The 22919-nt window shown below is 48.7% G+C and overlaps 1 protein-coding gene across 4 annotated transcripts in view; it reads left to right on the top strand.

The window, feature by feature from the left end:
* The window catches only part of SMOC2 (SPARC related modular calcium binding 2), a 155018-nt gene that overhangs the window by 82240 nt on the left and 49859 nt on the right, over positions 1-22919 (top strand). For all 4 annotated transcript variants that reach the window (XM_060167920.1, XM_060167919.1, XM_060167918.1 and 1 more), the window contains one exon: positions 22301-22487. In XM_060167920.1, the coding sequence (XP_060023903.1) occupies positions 22301-22487 (187 nt within the window). The remainder of the gene's footprint in view (positions 1-22300; positions 22488-22919) is intronic.

The raw sequence follows: 22919 nt of genomic DNA, 5'->3' as shown, positions 1-22919 counted from the left end.
TGGCCGGTGACAAGGCCCTGCGTGACCTGGCTGTGCGGCCGGCGAGTTTGGAAAACGTTCATCAGTTGTTAAGGATTTTGATTCAGTCCCGGGAATGGTGTGGTGTGTGCAAGTGTCTGTATACGATCGAGCATGTATGAAGTACTTATTTTCTATCAAAAAATTACCTTTGTTTTCTAACAGATGCAACCTTTCCCCTTACCTTCATTCGTCTTCATAGTTATCATCTTTCTCCTCTTTGCTTGCATCCTGAGTTTCTCTCCCAGATAAGCCTTGGTCTGGAAGCGTTCCTCTGGTTTTGCCTGAAAATCACATTAGTGGCTAAAGCCAGCATACGTCAGGCTATTGTGTTTCAGATGAAAAAGCAGACCAAGGGTCTGCCTGTCAAAAAAGATCTCGTTTAAGTTATATATTTAATAAAACATCTGCATCAAAACGCAGACTATCTAAGTAATATTACGGTTCTGTGTACTAAGACGTAGACCTGAAGATATTAGTAGTTTCTCAAACTACTTAGATCTTTTGTACCAGCCTATCTTACCCCAGACATACAAAAAGTGCAAAAATTTACCTAAGCAGCAAATCCACGTGATTTGCCTAATGTTCCCGTTTGCTTTGTATGATCATCGTGGGGCATAGGTTTCTAAATGACACACCGGGGTTTATCAGGAAGGGTAGGTGTAAATGTTGGAAGAAATGCACCCGCAATTCCGTGTCTAGACAGGAAGCTCACCCTTGCCCTGGGGACCATCCCGGGGGAGCCCCTCTCTGCGGCCGTGCGGGGACCCAGGGGACTTCTCTCCTGGGCTCTGTGGCCTCATCTGTGGATCAGTTTCAGGAAGGGGAGAGCCACACGGAGGGCAGAGACCCCTCCTGCAGGTCCAGCCTGGCCTTGGACCCGCCGCCTCTGCTCCCTCCGTCCTGCTGCCGGAAGCCGGTCTCTTGTCCAAGGTCTCTGCGTGTCGGGCGCTGGTTGAGCCCTGGATACAGCCTCTAGGAAAACAGTAAATATGATACAGCTTCCCTGCGTGATTAGGTCCTGTGATCGTGTCTCACTGGTTAGCTTATGTTTCCTTTTCCATCATTCGTATGGTTGCACACACACACACACACACACACACACACACACACACACACACACCCCTGTGAGTGTGTATTCATGTTACGTATACATACGTTTACGTTCTGCTGCAGATGGGTGTGTGCTTGGGTCCCGTCTCCCCAGCCCTGTGCTCACGCCCCGGGAAGCTCAGCGCTGCTTTGTACTTGCTGGTTGCCTGTGCTTCCCGCAGCACGGTGCTGCCTGTTGAAACTTGTGCAACCAGACCTAGAATCCTGATTAAAATGCACATTCCTTGTCTCACCCTCGATCAGAACACTGGGGCCTCTGGGGTGGGGCTTCTGCAGCTGCCTTTTAAGCAGCTTCTCTGGTGACTTTCATTTATGTGAACATTTGGGTCCCACTGCAAACACGTGTTAACTATTATCAGCAGGGTTTTGGCCATCTTTAAGTGTTTTCTTGTAATTACACATGTATGTAAAACAAAGCACTGTTTCTGGAAGGCATCGGAGGACTAGGCCAAGGCCACACAGATATCAGTTGTCCTCATGCTGTGTGCCCCTTCCTTTCACACCTCCATTCTGTCCTGCCTCTGAGGTGTGTCACGTCGTCCACTTCCCTCCAGGCCTGCAGCGCCGGGCCCACTGAGGCATCTGGGCTTCGCTTGGCTTGGGTCACCGCTTGGGTTCTGAGGGTCTCCAGGCCTCCCCATCTGTGTTTCTGCTTCGGTCTTTCTCCCCACTGCAGCTTTCTCGACATTGAGCTTTTAAAGCAAGAGCCACGTCTCTGTTCAGAGCTCTGCAGCGGCTCCCTGGGTCACCTCACCATGAGGCCGGGTGCCTCCTAGGGCCTCTGGTGGCCACTGGTGGCCGCCCATTCTGCAACCTCTTAAGCCACCTCTGCCCATCCACACTCCATGCTGTGTGTTTTCTTTAAGCAGCTTTACTGAGATGGGATTCACATACCGTACAATTGACCAGTTTGAAGTGTACAAGTCAGAAGTTTTGGTAAAGTTACAGAGTTGTGCGATATCACCACAACCTAGTTTTAGAACATTTCATCTCTCCAGAAACCCCAAGCCCCATATTCATTAGCAATCGGTCCCCATTGGCAACCCCCAGCCCTTGGTGACCGCAAATCTGCTTCAGGCTCTGTAGATGGACTTGTTCCGTCATTTCAGGTGTGTAGAATCTTACCACATGGCGTCTTGGTGACTGGTTTCTCTCACTTACCATTAAGCTCATACGGGTCATCCATGTGGCAGCGTGCGTCTCAGGACCTCATCCCTTTTTACGCCTCAGTAACTTCCCCTTGTATGTATGGACCACATTTTATTTATCTGTTCATCAGCTGATGGACATCTGGGTCGTTTCCACTTGTCAGCTATATAGTGCTGCTATGAACATTCCCACACAAGTTTTTGTGTGGACATACGTTTTTCTCTTGGGTTCATAACTGCTCCAGCAGTTGAATTGCTGGGTCACATCGTAACTCGACATTTAACATGTTTAGGGGCTGACAAACTGTTTTCCAAAGTGGATGTACCATTTTGCGTCCTCATCAGCAACGCACAAGGATGCCGATTTCTCCACATCCTCTCCAGCACTTGTCATTTTCCATTTTTTGGATCACAGTCATTCTGGGAAGTGTGGAGTCGAGTCTCCTTGTGGTTTTGCCTTGCGTTTCCCTGATGACTAAGGATGTTTAGCACCTTTTCAGGCGCTTACTTGTAAATCTTCTTTGGAGACATGTCTGTTCAAATCCTGTGCACATTTTATTGTTTGGTTATCTGCCTTTAGTTCTGGAGTTGTTAGACTTTATGTATGCTAGATACAGATCCCTTATCCAATATGTGATTTGCAAGTATTTTGTTCCATCCTGTGTGTTATCTTTTCACTTTTTTGATAATGCCCTTTGAATCACAAGGGGTTTTAATTTTGATGAAATCCAATTTATCTATTTCTCTTTTGTTGCTCATGCTTTTGTTGCCTAACTAAGGTCTCCCTTTGTCGCCCAGAGTTGAGACCCCCTTTTGGGTAAGACAGGGAGCTGCCGCTGCCGCCCACAGAGCCTCACAGAGGCCTTCGTGCCCCCAAAGCCAGCGGTCTTCCTGCTTTGCCAAAATATGCCCTTACACCGTCCTCTTCCATAGACTAGCCTGAACTTTGAGGGTGGAATTTGGTGTTAATCCTGCTGGAAAATTTCCTCCCTCTAACTTGAATTTTCTTCTTTCAGCTGGTGAAGTTGGCCAACAGTTACATCAACAGCAGGTCTGAGTGGGGAAGGGATAGGAGAAAATGTTATAAAAGAAAAAAGTATAAAACTTGCATGGGATATACTTATACTAAAACTATTCTTCGTTTATCTGAAATTCTCATTTCACCCGGTATCCTGTATTTTGCCTGGCAACCCTGCCTGTCAATGAACACACTTCCCTGTTTTCAACCTCTGTTGGGCTAATCTTCAGCAGAGAAAGGTTCCTTGGGCTTGCTTCAAAAAATCGAGTTTTCGTACAATGTATTCGTCTGCTAGGGCTGTCTTAACAGAACACCGCAGACTGGGGCGGGGAGCCGTTTATTTCTGGTCCTGGAGGCTGGGAGTCCGAGCAGAGGTACCAGCAGGACGGGGGGTGAGAAGGCTCTTCCGGGCCGGCAGACAGCTGCGTCTTCTCCGTGTCCTCACATGGCCTCTGCCACGGGCTCTCGCAGTCCTGGTGTCTGTGCTTCCTCTTGTAAGGACTTGGGTCCCATGACCTTTACGACCACATTTAACCTTAATCACCTTCTTAAGAGCCCTGTCTGCAAATACAGGCATATTGAGGTTAGTTAGGGCTTTACCCTGTGGGTTTTGGAGGAAAACAGTTCAGTCCGTAACATACAGAACAGAGTGATTTTACTGTGCTTGGATTGGGGTGTTTGCACTGAAAGCACAACCTATCAGGAAAACGGCTCAGCGTGGAGGTAAAGGGGCTGTTGGTGTGCCCCCTTTATGTGCATCTCCAGCCCCCCTTCTGCAGCCTTCTTTTCTGCAGTCACCCTGGGCTCCAGGCATCTTTCTCTTGAAAAGTCCCCTTACAACAGGAATGATTCTGTATTTGGTTAACGAAGTGTAATACTCATGAACGCTATCTGGGTAATTTCCCATCAACCTTTGATAAAAGTTTCCACGTTTCACTAGATTGAAATTTATTCCAGTGTACCAAATGTTGGCTGAAGACAAAATTGAGAATTTCCTCCAAACTCAGTATGGCTTCAATGGCCACAAATATCTTATATCAAGTGGACATTCTTCTGTTTGAACATTTTTATTGAGGCCGAGTTGATTTACAATGTTGTGTTTAATTTCTGCTATACAGCAAAGTGATTAGACATATATAGATACATATTATACACATATATATTATATGATTATACACATTATACATATATATATATATATTCTTTGCCCTCATGGTTTATCCCAGGAGACTGAATATAGTTCCCTGTGCTGTACAGTAGGACCTTGCTGTTTACCCATCCTATATGTAATAGTTTGCATCTGCTAATCCCAAACTCCCAATCCATCCCTCCCCCACCTGTCCCCCCCCCAACTTGGCAACCACAAGTTTGTTCTCTATGTCTGTGAGTCTGTTTCTGTTTCATAGATAAGTTCATTTGTGTTGTGTTTTAGAGTCCACATATAAGTGATATCATATGGTATTTATATTTCTCTGTCTGACTTACTTCACTTAGTATCATCATCTCTAGGTCCATCCATGTTGCTGCAAATGGCATGATTGCACTCTTTTTATGGCTGAGTAATATTCCATTGTATATATGTACCACATCTTCTTTATCCATTCATCTGTTGATAGACATTTAGGCTGTTTCCATGTCTTGGCTATTGTGAATAGCACTGCTATGACTTTTTTTTTTTCCGTGGGATCTTAATTCCCTGATGTGGGATCAAACCCATGCCCCCCTGTGATGGAAGCGCAGAGTCTTAACCACTGGACCACCGGGAAGTCCCCAAATAGTGCTGCTATGAACATAGAGGTGCATTCATCTTTTTGAATTATGGTTTTCTCTAGATATGTGCCTAGAAGTGGGATTGCTGGGTCATACGGCAATTCTATTTTTAGTTTTCTAAGGAACCTGCGTACTGTTCTTCACAGTGACTGCACCAATTTACATTGCTACCAACAGTGTAGGAGGGGCTCCCTTTTCTCCACAGCCTCTCCGGCATTTGTTATTTGCAGATTTTTTAACGATGGCCATTCTGACTAGTGTGAGGTGATGTCTCATTGTAGTTTTGATTTGCATAAAACGGGTATTCTTCATTGTGATGCTTTTTTACTATTTTTTTGAAAACCAGCTGAGTACAGCTTTACATTAACTAAGAAAAAATGTCCTGTATTTTATGAGGCCACCTCAGTGTCTGCCGCTCCTGCCAGCAGGGATGTTTGTTTCCAATATGCTCTGTGCCCTCTGAGGCCACCCCGAGTATTCACACAGCTGTACAGGTTTTTAAGAAAGACATGATCTTCATGCCGTAATGGATATTATAAGTGCAACGTGCAAGGCTTTATAGCCTCTTGTAATGGACGATCCGCCTTTCCTTTGTACACCTGTGGACTTCATAGAGCAGATTTTGGAGATCACAGTGTGTGGCACATTCGGTTGTGCTGGAGGACGCACACCTATTAGATGAGTAGCTGGGAAGATGTGTAGAGAAGCCTGGACAGCACACCGGCCGAGGGGGGTGGTCCAGCGTCTTTATCTACAGCTGCTCCCTTGACTAGGAATGCCAAGAAGCACTCCCTCTGACCCCCTGTTTATATTGCTCATGACTTTTGGAACTTAACTTGAGAAACACATTGTCCAACATTAGCCTCAGCTGAAAGGCATGCTTTCTTTCGTTGGACACTTGGAAATACTTTGTTTTTCTGTTTTGGTGTGATTCTGGATCGAGAGAAAGATGGGTTCTTTCTTCATTTTAGAAGTCAGTTTTTAAAACTAAAAGAGAGGAAAAGAAAGAAAAATTCCTCTAAAATTCTGCTTGGGAAGAGAGTTTTCATTAACTGAAGAGTTTTTAAAAAACATTTTAAGTGTTTTCCAATCATTATGTGTTCTCGTGATCACTGGACTGTTTTATCTAAAGCCATTGCTTTAACTTTTGAAATAACAACATGTTATGACCAAACTGCCTAGGAAGAAGAGGACTTACGGGTTGAAGCAGATGTTAATAAATTATTGAGGATATTTCTCCTTGTTTCATGTCTTGCCTCTGTTTAAAAATTACTGCCTGCTATTTCCTTGTTGTGCCTTTTTATAATTTGTAAGGCCACAGTGGACGTCTAATAGATGATTAAGTCAGTACTGAATGCCTGTGAATTTCCTATGGTGACTTGTAACATTTTAGATGTGACATAAGGTGGAGATTAGAGTTTTGAGCCAATAAGATGGTAGTGAGGACCCAGAATGACTGGGGGTCTTGACTGTGTCGGGGACCAGTCCCGTGGGCATAAGTGAGAAGCCGCTCAAAGACTGTGGGGGAGTCAGTTTCTGTTGTTAGAATTTCACACTCACATCTTTTCAGATGTGGAACAGTATTTTAATTATTTTATGTTTAACATACTTTATTTTTACAGTGCTTTCAGGTTTACAGAAAGCACCGAGTTCCTGCGAACATAGGGAACTCACTTGGGTAAATACCAAGGAGTGTGATTGCTGGCTCATATGGTGAGGGCATGTTTAGTTTTGTAACAAACTTGCCACACTGTTTTCCAGGGTGGCCATGCCGTCTGCACCCCCGTCAGCAACGTGTGAGAGTTCCTGTTGCTCTACATCCTCACCAGCATTTGGTGTTGTCCGTTTTTGGGTGTTTTTTTTTGGATTTTATCCACGCTAATGGGTGTGTAGTGGTAGCTCATTATTGCTTTTATTTGAAGTCCCCTAGTGACATATTATACTGAGTATCTTTTCACGTACTTACTTGACATCTGTGAGTCTCCTTTGGTGAAGGTCTTCTATTTTTCCCTTGCATTGTTTTCTTATTTTTGAATTTTAACTGCTCTTTGTGTATTTTTGTAAGTCTTTTGCAGACATGTGTTTTGCAGATATCCTCTTCCTGTCAGGGGCTTATCTTTTCATTCTATTAACAGTGTCTTTTGCAGAATATAAGTTTTCTATTTTGATAAAGTCCAACTTATCGATTATTTTTTCATGGATCATTGCCTTCGGTGTTGTATCTAGAAAGTCATCACTAAACCCAAGTTCACCTAGATTTTCTCCTATACTATCTTCTAGAAGTTTTATAGTTTTGCATTCACCATTTAGGCCTGTAATCCATTATGAGTTAATTTTTGTGAAGGGTGTGATGTCTGTGTCTAGATTTGTTTTTTGGCACTTGGATGTCCTCTTGCTCCAGCACCATTTGTTGAGAAGATTATCCTTATACCACTGAAATGTCTTTGCTCCTTTGTCAAAGATCAGTTAATTATATTTGTGTGGGTCTATTTATGGCTCTGAAACAGTGTTAAGACTTAAAAATGTTCAGTAATTGGCTGTGGATGGGGCGATGACTGGGAATAGAATTAATAGAGACCAGAAATAAGGTCTAAAAGCAAAGAAATGAGAGTTTAGATGTTGTACAGGAAGATACGGAAAAGACGCAGGTTCTCGGCCAAGTCTTTCTGGGAACACCCAGGGGAGCCTTGACAGCTGTCAGAGCTGGTCTCACTCGGGGGCTGCTTCCCCGTCTCCGTGACCCAGGTCTTTGCCGTGGACCTTCACCCTCAGTCTCAGCCAGAAGGAAGCATCTCTCCCTGTGCTCGAGGCCGCCCGTGGGCCCTATTGCTGCCCCTTTGAACAGCGGTGCTGAAAGACGTTCTGGGAGACGAGAGCGTGAAATAACATGTTTCCGACAAGACACTCGGAGCATTCACGAGCCTGGGAGAAAGGCTCCCTGGGACTTGGGAGATATTTGACAAGAAAACTTGGGTATTGGGAAGAATTCAAGATAACATAATTTTAATTACTAAGAAGTGTATTTTAAATGCTCTTCTGTGGATGGAAAGTGTAAGACAGGTATTATTGGTGGGAACATCTCTAATCCTTCGTTGCATTTATTTCTGCTTTATTTATTTATTTTTGGCAGCATATTTTATGAAACTTTTTCTTCCTTTCACTTTTCATCCCTTCCTCTTGTCCAAGTGCCTGGGAAAGACAGCCGAGCCAGCCTCTAGCCGGTGTCCCCACGGCCCTCTCCTCCAGGGACACGGCTTCTGTGGCTGAACACCCCACTTTGTGGGCGGGCTTTGTGCCTGGCCCTCAGAACAGCAGAAGGAGGGCAGGAAGCGGGTGGAGGATGCTGGGGGTTGCCTGGTGCTGGGAGTGTCCGTGCTGGGGTCGGTGGGGGGATGAAGGTTGGTTACATGGGGTGTCCAGGCCCCAGTGACACAGAAGGTGTGGCAGGGAGGGAAGACGAGCCGGTCCATGGGGCCTTGCGGTGTGAAGACGAGGTGCCCTGAGCCTGGACCCTGTGTCACAGGCCGGAGGTCACCATGAACCTGGGAGCCCGGGGCCTCGCAGGATGGAGGAGGTCCAGGAAAGGGTGGCTCGGAGCGGGGCCTGCGTGGGGTGGGGTGGGGGCAGGGGAGCACACCTTTCCCTGGGGAGTCAGCTGGCATCTGGAGCACCTGTTTTCTGCTTCAATCTTGCGGGCAGCCATCTGGGCTGAGGTCAGGCGTCCGGCGTGTGTGCCATGTGACAGAGCGGCTTTTCTCTTCACTGCCGACCTGGGTCTGGCCTTGCTGACCTCTGTGGAGGTCACACTCTGTCCCCCACTTGGTCCCGACAGCCGGAGGGCTCTTCTCTTGCAGGTACTGCAGGCTCTCAGCCTGTGGGATGGCAGGAGGCCCTCTGCGTACACTGGGCCCAAACGTGGCCTTAGTAGGTAACGTGGTACCAGGCGCGCTGTTGGCTGGGGCTTGGCTGGTGACCTGCTCTGTTTGAACGCTTCTGCCAAAACGTGTCTTCAGATTTCCTCCCTTGAAAAAGGAAGGGCTTCTGGGGAATGTTTGGCCATCAGGGCCACCAGCGGGATGAGGCGAAGCTCCGGGCAGCGTGGTGTCTGGAACCGTCCGGAACCGTCCGGAACCCAGGGCCCGTCGTCACGGGGACCGCTCTCCACTCAGCTACTGCTTCTCACGGCTGCACATTTAAATACGGTTATCGTGGGACTTAACACCCAGATTATGAAATGGGCACGACACACTTCAGTAAGACCTGCCCTCCTTAGAGTTCCGTCCAGCATCCTATTCGCGTCCTGCTGGGAGACGTACACTTCGTCCTTCACTGCACGGCGGTGGGCACAGAGCCTCCTGACCAGGGTGTGGGGATCCCGCCAGCAGCCGGGACGAGGCGCTCGGAGACAGAGGGAAGCTTGCCTTTGCTCTTTGTGTCTTGGCGGAAGATGGAAAGTCCCGCACAGGTGTGGGCGTCTTCTTGAAGGAGGCGCGGTACGCCAAGGGTCTGGCTTGACTGAGGAAAGAAAACGCAAACAGAACCGTTTGAGCCAGCTGCAAACATCTGAAACTAAACTCCCCCAAACAGTGTGAAACCATCACGGCAGCTGCAGGAAACTGCCCCGGGCCTGGGACCAGCCCCCCTGCCTGGTTCTCCTTCGAGGACGCTCAGCTCTGCCAGTTCAGCGGCTCCTCAGATGCCCCCTCCGGGTGTCCCCACCGCTGGGGGTGGACGGCCTTTCTTCTTTGCGTCACTCATCTGTGAGGTCAGATCCTCCCTGAGCATGAGATTTCCCGGATTTCAAGGCTCTCACAGCTGCCCAGCGCTAAGTCGGGCTGTCCACATCTGTTGGCCACACAGCCGAGGCAGCCGGTCCTCCAGGCCCTAGACCGGGCTCCTCCCCGGCCGGCCTGCTTGGGGTCGGGGTGTTGTCTTCCTGACGTTTCTTTCCTCAGCTGTCCGACGGGCAGAGCCGTGTGCAGACGGAGGAGACGTGGAGACTGGGCTTACGTGGGTCTGCTGCCATCAGGAGGGCCTACCACGTGCTCCCTTAGAAAACGAACGTATAGCACAAGGTTCTTAGGCTCAAAGAATTCAAGTCTATGGTCTGCGTCGGCAGCTCGCAAACCCTCTGGTCTAAGACTCCCTTTATGCTCCTAGAAATTGCTGAGGCCCCCAAAGGGCTTTTTAAACATGGTTTATATTCATCAGTATTTACGCTTAGTATCAAAACTGGGAACTTTTTAATACACGCTCCCTTAGGTGTCATCATGAGTCCCTTGTGAGCCTGAGAAGACAAAGGGCACCTCAGCATTTACAGAAATTTACAGTTCTGACCTCGTGGGCCTCCTGGGAAGGGGTCCTAGGGCCGTGCTCTGAGGACCACCCATCCGAGTGCCGACGAGACAGGCGCCTCAGAGCAAAGAGGGAAGCCCCAGCTCTAGAGCCATCCAGGACGGCTGAGAAATAAAGGGACAAACGAGGCGCCGTGGAGATTCGACAACAGCGTGAGCCCCTTGCTGGTGGACCGATGGGGAAGTGTCACTGCAGATGGGGGACGGAAGTTTTGTGGTCAGGCCTCTCCAGCCCGAGACCCGTCTTGGATCCAGACAGCACGAGGACTTCCATCCCTAATCGGAACACTTTGCTGCCCAGCCCCAGACGTCGACCTCCAGGTGATGCAGATTCTTCTCCAAAAGCAAGTGTGGAAGTTCACTCTATGTGGGGCGTGAAGCATCCTTTCTGAAGGTGTCCTTAGAAGAAAGACCCCCCCCCGGAAGGTGAACTCACGCCGCTCTGTCCTTGGAGACACTCGTGGGTTTCAAATGGCTGTTTGCCCATTGAAATCTGCCCACATTTCATCAAAGAAAAGTCTTAAGGCCGAACTTCGGTCGGGGCACTTATCGTGCGTGAGGTCTCTGTGCTCCCAGTTCCAGGGTTTGCCGGAACTTGGACTCATGACCTTCTCTCTTTCCCTCCCACCCCGATTATGCCTGATGGTTCTGGTTTCCTTTGGGATGGGTATTTCGGGTCCAGTGATTAGATGGAGAGGAACTGGAGAGTATCAGAATTCCTCGCTGTGGGCAGTCCCGGGGGAAACACTTACCCGCGGGACCGGCCTCGCTAAGATCCCCAGTGGCTGATGGAGGTGAGGGCGTCGCTGTCCGGCAGCCATCCCAGCAGTGGTGCCTGGAGCCCTGTTCCTTTCCAGCAGCGTCTTGCTTCCCCTCAGACCTGGGTCAGGTACGGGCGCCTTCAGGTGGGGCGTTGGCCGAAGGCTGGACAAAGGTGAGGCTGTGACGGCACGGTGCCTCCCGTGATGGGTTGGTTCCTGCGTGTCCTGGGAGCTGAGCCAGGGCGGGGATGTTGCCCCCGGGAGACCCGCCGTGGTCACGGCTGACCCCACTGCCTCAGGCTTTTCTGTTTGGGGCTCCGTAGCATCGACTCAGGGTTGGAGACCTGGCTTGTGTCCTGCTTCTACTGTAACTGTTGTGAGGCCTTAGGAAAGTCACTTAATTTTCCACCCTGACTCGCAAGAGTTGGCCTGTCATTTCTTCCTGGTTATGAGGGTTAAAGATCTTCCAGCACAGGGCCTCTCATCCTGAAGTAAGACGCTTGTTTGCAGGGTCACCTCCTCTGAGCAGGCATCTCTGCTGCGCTAGTCGTCTGGGCCCGTACTTATCAGTCCTGCCCCCCGGGAGAAAGGGATGCCACGCTCAGAGGGCAGGGCGCTGTGTGTCAGGACCGTGTGCGCCTTGCTGAATCCAGCACTCCCAGGGGCGATGCAGGGGCGCCCCGTTCTCCTCACCCTGTAGATGGGGAGACCCCCAGAACACTCGGTGAGGGAGTACCGGAGCCTGGGTTGGCATCCTTGCCGGGCCGCGGTGTGTCCAGGACACCAGGGTGGGCAGTGCACCAGAGGCAGTATCGCTTGGGTCAGAATGTTGCTTTGTGTTTTCTCTTTCTCATCTCGGTTTTGTAAAGCCCTCTTTTGTTTGTCCGCTTGCAAAGAGAACGAGTTTGGAGAAATGTGGCCACCTCTGGATACAGTGTTTTTTAAAATAGGTTGCAATCAGCTGCGTTAGCTTAAACCACTGAGCTTAACGTGAGACCTTCTGGACAATGGGAAATATTCTGATTTCTTTTGTAAGGCATCCAAATATAAAATCATCCTGCTTTTCTGACCTTCCTTTTGTCGTGTCTCCTGACTCTACAGAACTTAAAGGGAAAAACAGGTAACATTTCTAGGGCACATTTTCGGTGCAATGATGTGTTTACCCCTCGCTGACTGCCCACAGCTCTGTGAGTGAGAAAAGGACACGGCAGCTGTCTGTTGTCCTGGAGAGAGAGGGGTGCTGTGCTAGGGATGACCCAGGTCTCGGGGTCCTTGAGCAGCGGCAGGAGAGGCTCCCGCGGTGGAGGCCTTGGTGAGACTCGCTGAGGCCAATGCGGTGAGGGTGGGGACAGGTCAGGGGTCCAGGGAGCACCCTGGAGAATTAGGGTCCATGCAGAGGAAAGAGCGGAATAAAAGGGACCCGGATTCAGGTTTTCAAGAGTGATGTTGGTGAGACTGTCACTGATAAAACAATCTAGAAGATACAGAGAGAGGTTAGGATGGAAGCGGGTGTGGTTTGGGCCATTCTCTGTCAGGGGCTCTGAGGTCCTTCTGGGGTGGGTGGTCTTCTCCGGGGCTCACGGCGCTGGGTCGCTTCTCTCCCCTGTCTGGGACTCGGGTTCAGACTAGAAACGGTTACTTAGGTCTGTTGCTACAGGAATAAACATGGGAAGAAAGCAATTAGAATGGACACCCGGGGTCACTCTTTTCTTTCCAAAGAAACTGTATCTGTGAATTACATCCAGATCTTTATTTTTTGGGAAATATGCGTTTGACTGTGGGCTTCCCGTGTTACCTGTTTATACCATTTTGGGGATGTTTCTAGACAGGACTGGTATGTGGCTTCCAAGGGCAGAGGGGCAGGGGTGCCGTGTGTGGGATGTGGCGTGTTTGCCTTGGTGTGAGTGTGAATTCTCACCCAGCTTCGCCTGACTCTGCCATCCTGAGCAAGATATAAAACTTTTCAGAGCCCGTGTTTCCTCACTGGTAAAATACACATGGTAATACGTATACCTCGGTCTGTTATTACCAGGATTAAAGGAGAATATGCATATAGCTGGGTTCCCTGCCCACCATGCCTGTAAATGTTATGGCAACAATCCTGGATTTAAAAGCTAATCTTAAAACTCTTCCTTTGGAATTAAATTATACAATTGATCGTAAACATGTGTCACTTATGCGCAAAGCCTTAGCACCATGAATCCCAGTTTGATATTTTACTGAAAGTGGACATGTGAGTAATTATATTCCATCAAAACTGTAAGTTTCAAGGTCTCCCCCCACCCACTCTGCCATTTCTAGAAAATCAAATTCTACAGGGGCAACTCTCTTTTTTTTTTTCCTTCTTTGATCATCTGTGTTGTGCAATTAAAAAGAAAACCACAGACAATTCCATGACTGATGAAGACAACATATGTAAAAATTAAGTAATGGATTCTAAGAGAGCGGGCCTGGCCTCAGACCAGGACTTCGAGGCCAGGATGGCTCAGTTTAAACCCTGTCTCTGACACTCTGTCTTTACCTTCTCTGATTCAATCACAGAACTTGCAAAATGATAACAATAATCCCACCTCACAGAATTAGAGCAAAGTGATTCAGTTATACATATTTTTTTATACATTCTTTTGCATTATGGTGTGATCAAGCAAATTAATACCTGAAAAGCAGGTAGTCATAAGAACCCACTAAATGTTATCGAGTATCACTCTCCGATCTCTGCTGTGTGTGAAACTCCTATGCTTTCTTTTTCTTTTCAAAGATTTCTTTGATGTGGACCATTTTTAACGTCTTTATTGAATTCATTACAACACTGCCCCCGTTCCGTGCTTTGGCCTTTTGGCTGTAAGGCATGCGGGATCCCAGCTCCCCGACCAAGGATCGAACCTGCACCCCCTGCATTGGAAGGTGAAGTCTCAACCACTGGACCACCGGGAAAGTCCCTCATATGCGTTTTATAAGTGAATCCTACTGGACAGATTGTTTATTATTTTATCCCCGAAATATTTTTATATGTGAAGTCCTTTGTAAACCTCAGAATACTTCACAGACTTCCATTCTATGTAGCAGTTAAGCTTTTAGTATCCACCAGCTAAGCAATGTATAATCACACACAGCAGTTAGGTATCTGTATTAAAGGAAATAATGTCCACCTTATGAGCCCCAGGAGCAGTCATATACATTTTAAGACAAGTAGAGCGAGGGTGCGAGTCTTCCTGCTGATTCAGTGTCCTGACGAGGTTAGTATGCACGTCCATGTGAGGGCCTCTGGAGGTGACGGCATCCTTGGTCCACAGGGGCATGGTGGTCCCGCCTTTAATTTGGTACTCGTCATTGCTTTGTGCCGAGTTACCTGTGCATTTCAATCTGCGCTTACTAACGTTCCAGGATTTGTTATTTTCTATCATGTGTGTCTGGTAGCCTCGGATTAAGCCCTCGTTATCCCTTGTAGGGACTGAAGACAGCCTTGAACTGGTCTTTTGTCTGCAAGCTTTGCCAGCAGGGTTTTAAAGCACAAATATGATCCTGGCACTCCTCCTTACAATGCTTTCTGCTGCTTGTGGAAATCGCTTTACCTGCTCCAGAGCCCCCACTCTGGCTCCTGCTGCCCGGCAGCCCACCGCTTGCCGTGGACCCTCCCTCTGAAACCCTGCTTCCTTGTGGGAAGACCAGCCCCGCATCCACCGTATTTGCTGAGCACATGTTAATGTGCCATTGTCCTTATGCATGTGAAAGGCAGGGGCCGTGTACTGATAAGGGCAAGTAGCAAAATGCCAGGAGAAGCAAGATATTTGGTGGTTTAACTAGGTGTAGTTTTTGAGAGAATTCTGAAAATACTATAAGGAAATGCAAAGAAAATAGAAGATGCTGATTTTTGCCCTCTGAAGCTGACACCAGAATGCCTATTGTATCTGACAGCTACTGCTTCATAACAAATAGCCCCAGGATGTTAGCTGTGATCAGTGACAAGTGTTCATTTCTCATGCATCTGCTGATCATGGCTGGGCTCTGCTGGGAGGCTCCAGGCTGCATGTGGGTCTGGGTCTGTCCCATACATCTCTCCTCTGAGTGAGTGAGGAGTGAGGAGGATGTGAGTGAGGAGACCGGAGGATGCCCTGCTCCTGGCAACACCTAAGGGCAGGAGAGTGGCCCACACGCATACAGGTGTCCAGCCCCAGCCTGCAGACACCCCACGAGCAATGTAGTTCCCACGTCTGAGCCCAATGTCACAGGACAGGGGAGACACCCTGCCAGTATCTGGGGGAGCCGCAAAACCCCTTGTGATGGGGAGAGAAGACGGATTGGGCCAACGTGTCATCGCTTATTCCTGGAAATCAGTACATAATCATCCCGAGTGAGAGAAGCTGAGGGGGTGGGGATTGAGGGCCCAGCAGAGCGCCGTCCGGATGGCCGTGAGTGTTGGATGGGGAAACGATGCGTTTCTGAGCCGTCCAGCTGGTGGCTGCCGTGGCAACTGGACTTGGCCAAGGCCTTCGAAGATAAACAAACTAGTCCACGCAGGTCCTGGCAGTGCAGCAGGGTGGCCAGAGCAACAGGATCCCGGCCAGCAGAGGACACTGAGGCAGAACACAGGGACTGCACCCAGAAAGCTGGAAAGAGAGCAGGGGGACAGATGGACTCACCTGGTCATTTCTGCAGCAGATTCCGCTGGATGTGAAAACTGCCCGTAGCTTAGATGTTCCTGCAGAGCAGACTCATGCCCATTGGACATGGGACCTGAGCAGATTCTGCACGTTCTCATAGCAAAAACTGTCCTCACTCAATTAAGTCAGTACTTAGAGGCCCGAGACCTTATTATTATTACTATTATCATCATCATTGGAGTCCAGTCGATTTACAATGTTGTGTTAGTTTCCAGTGCACCACAGAGTGGATCAGTTATACATATACATCTATCCCTTCCAGTTCAGATTCTTTTCCCATATAGGTGATTACAGAACATCGAGTAGAGTTCCCTGTGCTCTACAGTAAGTCCTCATTGGTTATCTGTCTTATATGTAGTGGTGTGTATATGTCAATCCCAATGTCCTCATTTACCAAGAGCCTTCTTATGAACAAGGCTGGCCATACTGGTGTAACGTCAAGCTTGCTGTGTTTGTTTAGTGGGTAATGGAGCACCACATCCTGTTGGACAAAAAGAAAGGAAAGACTAAGCATTTGTTAAGTACTGTTCCTGGGAGCCAGCGATGGACTCGCACGTGTATTTGGTTTATCACTGAATCTGAGATACTGTCCATCTTCAGATATACCAAAAAGGAAAATAAATATATTGCCTGTTAAACTGTGGTCGATATTTTCTCATATCTTAGGATCCCTATTTTATTTTTATTAAGAGAACTTTTTACGCGTCATTTAGGTGTCGATTGTCTATCAGGAACGTGTGCACAGTGAGGTGGGCTGCAGCGTGTGTGTCCCCCAGGGCAGGAGGTCTTCACCACCGCCGATGCTCTCAGGCTCTCCCGGGCCAGGCCTGCTCGGAGGCCACCTCCGCTTAGGTTTCCATCACTCGACGATCCTTTTACCTGGGCTAGAGTTTTGTATAAGTGGAATGATGGCATCATATGAGTCCTGGTTTCTGCCTTTTTCACTCATTATAATAGTTTGTAGATTCACTCTTGTTGGTCTTATTTGTTACCCATTTATTCTCTGGTTTATATGCACAATTGTACATTGTATGCAGATACCGCGATCTGGGCGTTTTCCAGTAAATGGCTCTTTTAGTTGTTTCCGTTTGGGGGCTGTGATGAGCAAAGCTGCTCTGTGCATTCTGCACCCATCGCTCTGTGGATGTGTGTTCTAATTGCTCTTGGGCAAACACCTGGTGTAGACGTCACACTTGTGTGAGGAACGCAGGAGGGTCCCCACTGCACCACGTCGTCGCCAGCCTCGGGGGCCTCTGGTGTGGGTCCTCAGGGCCCCTCCCGCAGGCCCACGGAGGCACCTCCTGTGGGTTTGCTTTGCATTTCCCTGGGGACTGGAGACGCCCGGCGGGTTTTCTCACTGCTTATTGTGGAGTCACATACCTTTCCTTTTGAATTGTCTGTTCAGATCTTTGCCCAATTTAAATTAGATTATTTGTCCTTTTTATTGATTCGTAGGGGTTATTGACATAACCTGAATCTTTGTCAGGTGTGTGTGTTACGAACATTTTCTCCCCGTCTGGGGCTTGCCTTTTCACTTTCTCAATAGTGTCTTTTGGTGAGTGTAAGTTCTAAAATGTATTAATAGCATCCAGGTTACCAGATTTTTCATTTTGTGGGTAGGGTTTTCTGTGTCTGCCGTAAACCCCCAGTATTCATGGGAAGCCCTTCAGAAGGAGAGCTGACCACAAAACTGACAGCTGCCATGGGCATCCTTCTGAAATGCGGCCAAGTCTGCAGACCATGTTTTTAGAATGGACACGATTTGTGATTGCTGCCTATAAAAATGCTTCAGGCTTTATTCAACCCAATTAGTCAACCCAATCATCAATTCTAAATCATCTCTCAACGTTTCCTTTGCCCGCAACGTATTCCTCAAGTGGGGACTGTCTTTGGGTGGTTTTTCTTGGACAAATTCAGTGGCTTCTTTCGACACAGCTCACCTTCCTTTGGACGCCCTCACATTAAAATTCCTTCTGTTCATTTTTTCTCTTTCAATTCTTCTTCTTTCACACATTAACTCCCCAACATTCAGTATAAGAGAAAATTATGTAGTTAAAGCCCTTCTGAATAGGAAAGAAGTCATGGTCGGTCGTACCACCCTGCACGTGCCTGATCTCGTCTGAATAGGAAAGAAAACGTAAATATTTTCATCTGACCTATGAAAGTGGGCGGTATAATTTGAATTTTGTGAGCATTAGTTATTTTATTTTCTTGCTGAATTATTTCCAGAATCCCAAACTTCATATTTATCCATTGGAGGACATCCTTTTGGAATGGTTTCAAACCTAACTTTTCATGAGCTAGTTACTGTAAAACTCCAGCTTTGGTGCCCTTGGCGACGCTGGCCCGCCAGCCAGCTGCAGGCGCCTCCACTAGCACACACACTTTCACCTGGTCCTCAGCCAGTCCTGACCAGACCTTCACAAGCGCCTGCCAACCGTCCCTCCTTCCCTCTCGCCTATTTCCACCATCGTTGTTTGGCCCTCTCCATTTTTACCTTCTCTCAAGAGTCCCTTTTTCTGTGCTCTTTCCCACCATGTGATGAGATCTCACTGACATTTTTTAAAACGTGGTTGGGACTTGTCTTTTTGGAGTCCCGTTCCCGTGTGTCTCAGCGATGGGGTGAGTTTCCAGTGCGATGAAATGCGACTTGTTGGCCGTTCATCTCCTTTTCCAGGCGCGATTAACATCCTGCACAGAGCAGGGGCGTCTTTGCCGGAGAGAATCCCGCTCCAGGAGCTTTTCCCCTCAGCCATCTCGTTTTGGCCCCGGCGGGATGGGGCAGAGCTCAGCTGTCTCAGGACGGTGACTGTTAGACATATGGGACAGCCCTTTAGCCTCTGTTCCCTTGGACCATCATGAATTTGTTTAAAGAAGATCTACTTCCTTCCATATGGCCCTAAAATGTAAAATGTAATTGCATTTCTCCCGTAAGAGAAACTGAATTCCCCACACGGAGCCAGGTTTACCAAATAAAGTTGCATAAGTGAACGGCTCTAACTTCAGCCAGGATGTTTATATAAACAAACACGGAATCTCTTCTGACTTGGCAACGATGTCTGCCATATTTTACAACATTCTCAGCAAATTTTAAGAGGTGGTTGACTTAATCAATACTACCTTGCTTATGGTGAGCCTTCAAATATGATGTACAATCCTCAAAAGGGCCATTTCAAGAATTTTCCAGAACTATTTCTATAGATCAGTATGTTCTTGGATAGAGCATGGAAAGCATTTTGTGCCCAGATAATCACACCATAAATTCTGTTCACTAGTAAAGCTTCTGAAAAAGGGCCAAGTGCACAGGAAAGTAAGCAACGTGTCTCCAGGAGAGCTTCCTGGAGCAGGTCCCGCCATCAGCTGAGCCGCCTGCATGTGGAACTCCAGTGAGGGACGGACCAGCTACTTTGAGGGTTTCAAAAGACAGGAACCAGTTGCCTCTGAAGCCGTGTAGCCCAGCCTCCGTCCTCCTTAGGTTGCCCCCATGATCTAAAGTAACGAATCGGTCACTTCAGAAGGAAACGTGAGTCATTGTCATTTTGATTCCAAGCCAGTTTCCTAGTCACAGTTGGAGCGAAATCCTCGTTAAATTAACCCTGTAACACAGGGGGTCGGTTTGATTTATGTATCTGCCTATTTGCTGAGCAAAATCTAGAGTGCTCAGAAAAGTACAGAACTTAAAGGAAACGATCAGTATGAAATTTGTAAAAACTTGGGTGGTGCTTTTATAAGAAATGCAGCGCCATCCACTTTTTGTGTGTATTAGAGATGAACCGTGTATTAGAAAGCCCGTACCCGGGTACCCTGTTGGCGCCCAGAGCAGTGCCTGGTGCAGTGTTTGTTGAGTGCACCAGTCAGTACAGTGTGACTACTGGTGGAAACCAAGTGCCCGATCCGGAGGTTGGGCTGATTTAGAATCATGACTTTGCTATTTAAAATTCTTAACTTGCAGACTGCCCCGACCACCCCCCCCCCCCGCAAAAAAAAAAGATCCACTTCTGGAAATGAAAGCCACAGGGAATTTAATGGAATTGCACGGATGCCTCGGAGAGCAGAGGGCAGCTCAGACAGCTCAGGGTCCCGGAGTGGGCTCGGGACCTGGTCCACATGCTCACAGACCACATTCCTTCCTAAAGGGGGCGGAAGCTGAGGGTGCAGGGCTGTCTCTGTAGCAGGGACCAGGGTCCTCACTGTTAGGAGCAGAACCGCATGGCGTGGCTCAAGGGCCATTTCTTCCTTCTTCTCTTGTGTTCATTAAACAATGTAGAATGACTGTGAGATTTGAACCACCCTGGGCTTCGAGATTATCCTACAAGACGTCAGTCTGGACACACAGCATTACAGCTTCCGCCCTCCTCGTCCATTTTCAGGAGGCTGAGGTCAGCCAAGGAGGAAGCACTGTGAGTGTCTTCTGAGTCGGAGTGAGGGGAGAATCCCAGGCGCCCCGTCCCTTTGTGTTCTTCCAGGACGTGTGCAGGGATGCTATGCTCACACGATAGCAGCATCTGATAATACAGTCAGTAGATGAACTCATCACAGCATTAAATGTACATGTGACTATCCTCAGATTGCAAATGGAATTACTAGGGAAAGAAAATCTAGGTGGTTTTGTAACTGTTAATGCCAGGACTGTGAGTTATCTCAAAACAGATTTATTGAGTGCCTGTGATATGCCAGGCATTATTTTTTCTTTTTTAAATTTATTTGTTTTTAACCTCTTTATTGGGGTGCCAGCCATTTAAAAAAATTATTTTCAGGCATTTTTTCAGTGCTGGAAAAATAATGAAAATGAGAGCTAACCCTTATGAAACACGGTTTCTGTGACACACTGCATGGGGAGCCTCCTTCAGTCTGGTCACCTGCGTTGTCACCTGCGTCAGGTGCCTAACTCCTAAGTACCATACCCCCATCGCCAGCCACAGCGGCACTGACACAGAAGCACACCCCTTCCCAGCTTTCGGGGGTTCCCCACCTGTGCGGTGTCACATCTACAGTTATAACCTCCCTGTAAACTGTAGTTAGTTCGTTTCAAAGCAGGCTAAAATGTAATTTGTGGAAAATTACTTTCTAAGCAGGAAATTGCTCTAAAGATTTTATTTAAAATATATTCGTCCAATATGTTGTCTGTTTTCTTTTCCCTTTTACGGGGAAATATGAAAACAAAAGAATCTTTAGATCCCAAAAGACAGCTTAGGTGAGGGAGAGCCTGTTCTGAGACAGCCCTGTCCGAGGGTGAGAGGTCTTGCGGTGGGCTGTTTGTTCGCGCTGGCTCTGATTCGGTGCAGAGGCCAAGCCAGAGAAACCCCACTCCAAGGGCGGAAACTGGAAACAAGCGCCCACATTTGGAATTCTTTTTTTTTTTTTTTTTGCTGTACGCGGGCCTCTCACTGTTGTGGCCTCTCCCGTTGCGGAGCACAGGCTCCGGACGTGCAGGCTCAGCGGCCATGGCTCACGGGCCCAGCCGCTCCGTGGCCTGTGGGATCTTCGCGGACCAGGGCATGAACCCGCGTCCCCTGCATCGGCAGGCGGACTCCCAACCACTGCGCCACCAGGGAAGCCCCTGGAATTCTTTAACATGGGTGAGGAGGAGGTTTAGTTCGCTGCTGTGAATTTTTAATGCCATGTATTTGGGCTGGAAGGATGCAGAACAGGAACATTTGGAATATTCTGTGCCCAGTGTTTTCTGGATTATATTTTGAAGCTCTTGTGAATCTCTAGTGAGGGATAAAGTGGTCTTCACCTTCATTTGACTCAAATTCATTACCATCTGAGGATCACTGAGCAGGATGGACTCGTTTATATGGTTCTAAGGCATTCTCGGTCTCTTTGGGGCAGAAGGTGGATCTAAGTAAGCTCATGTCCAAATGCAAAAAAGAAACTGAATTTATTAACATAAAAAGACATAAGGCTTTATACATGGAAATACCCGGCCCTGGAAGTTTTTTAAGTGATCGCTTAGTTTTCGTGTGGATGAGTTTCAGCGCTAAGCCCTGGACACAGCTTTAAAAAAAAAAGCCCCTCGTCTTCTTCTTGACTAGTTTCCAGAAACGCAGGCTGTTTCGGAAATACTGCAGCTGGGATTTCCAGACTCAGCCTCAGTCAGCCCTCGGGGCGAGTGGGGGGCTGCTCTTCCAGGACCCTCCTGGGGGGTGTGGGTAGTGGTGTCAGCACATCGCGGCTGCAGCGGGAGGGGCCGCCAGGACTCGCTGGGACTGGACCACGTGCCTGCTGGCCCGGGCCCCTGGCGGGGACCCAGAGCAGGGGACCGTGGCCGTCCCTGGGGCCTGGGTCCCACCTGTGGCCTCCGGGCATCCACGGGGCGTCAGATCCACCTGTGGACGCTGACCGCCCGCCCTGACCCTCCTCGCCGGCCCCTCCGTTTCCTGTTCAGTCTCATCCCCTGTAGGATCCCCGGGTGACCCGCCGCGGCCTCACGCGTGTCTCTTTCTCGCTGCAGTGTCCTCGTGTGACCAGGAGCAGCAGTCAGCCCTGGAGGAGGCCAGACAGCCCAAGAACGACAACGTGGTCATCCCCGAGTGCGCCCACGGCGGCCTCTACAAGCCGGTGCAGTGCCACCCCTCCACGGGCTACTGCTGGTGCGTCCTGGTGGACACCGGCCGCCCCATCCCGGGCACGTCCACCAGGTAAGTCTCCGTGGGGCCGGGAGACCCCGGAACGCAGAGCCCCCATGGTTCCCACCCGCTGCAGATGTGATGCCCGTGCCCCGGACCTCACCCCACTTCTCAGTGCGGAGTTAACGCCGGTGCCGGCAGGAGCCCATCTCCCTGACGTCACCAGGAGCTGGCGATGCCAGCGATGGCACGAGGGTGTTGAAGACAGACTTTTTAGGCAATTTTGCTCCTATCTGTACTCACGCAGGCTGGAAGTTTGAAAAATGGCTCTGGTATCCAGGCTGGGGTGGGCACCTAGAATGTATCATCTATCACCTCAGCTTCTTTTGTCTCCGGTGTTGGCAAAGGGAACCTCGCATTTCACAGGAACCGATTGCCCAGGACAACTCTCTGTAGTCCAGAGATACCTGTCTCCTGAAATTGCCACTGAAAAAGAAAGAGAGT

This window comes from Lagenorhynchus albirostris, chromosome 12 (assembly GCF_949774975.1).
Source record: "Lagenorhynchus albirostris chromosome 12, mLagAlb1.1, whole genome shotgun sequence".
In the NCBI taxonomy this organism is placed as follows: domain Eukaryota; kingdom Metazoa; phylum Chordata; class Mammalia; order Artiodactyla; family Delphinidae; genus Lagenorhynchus; species Lagenorhynchus albirostris.
Note: the sequence above shows the minus strand (reverse complement) of the source record. Positions and strands in the feature narration are given on the sequence as shown.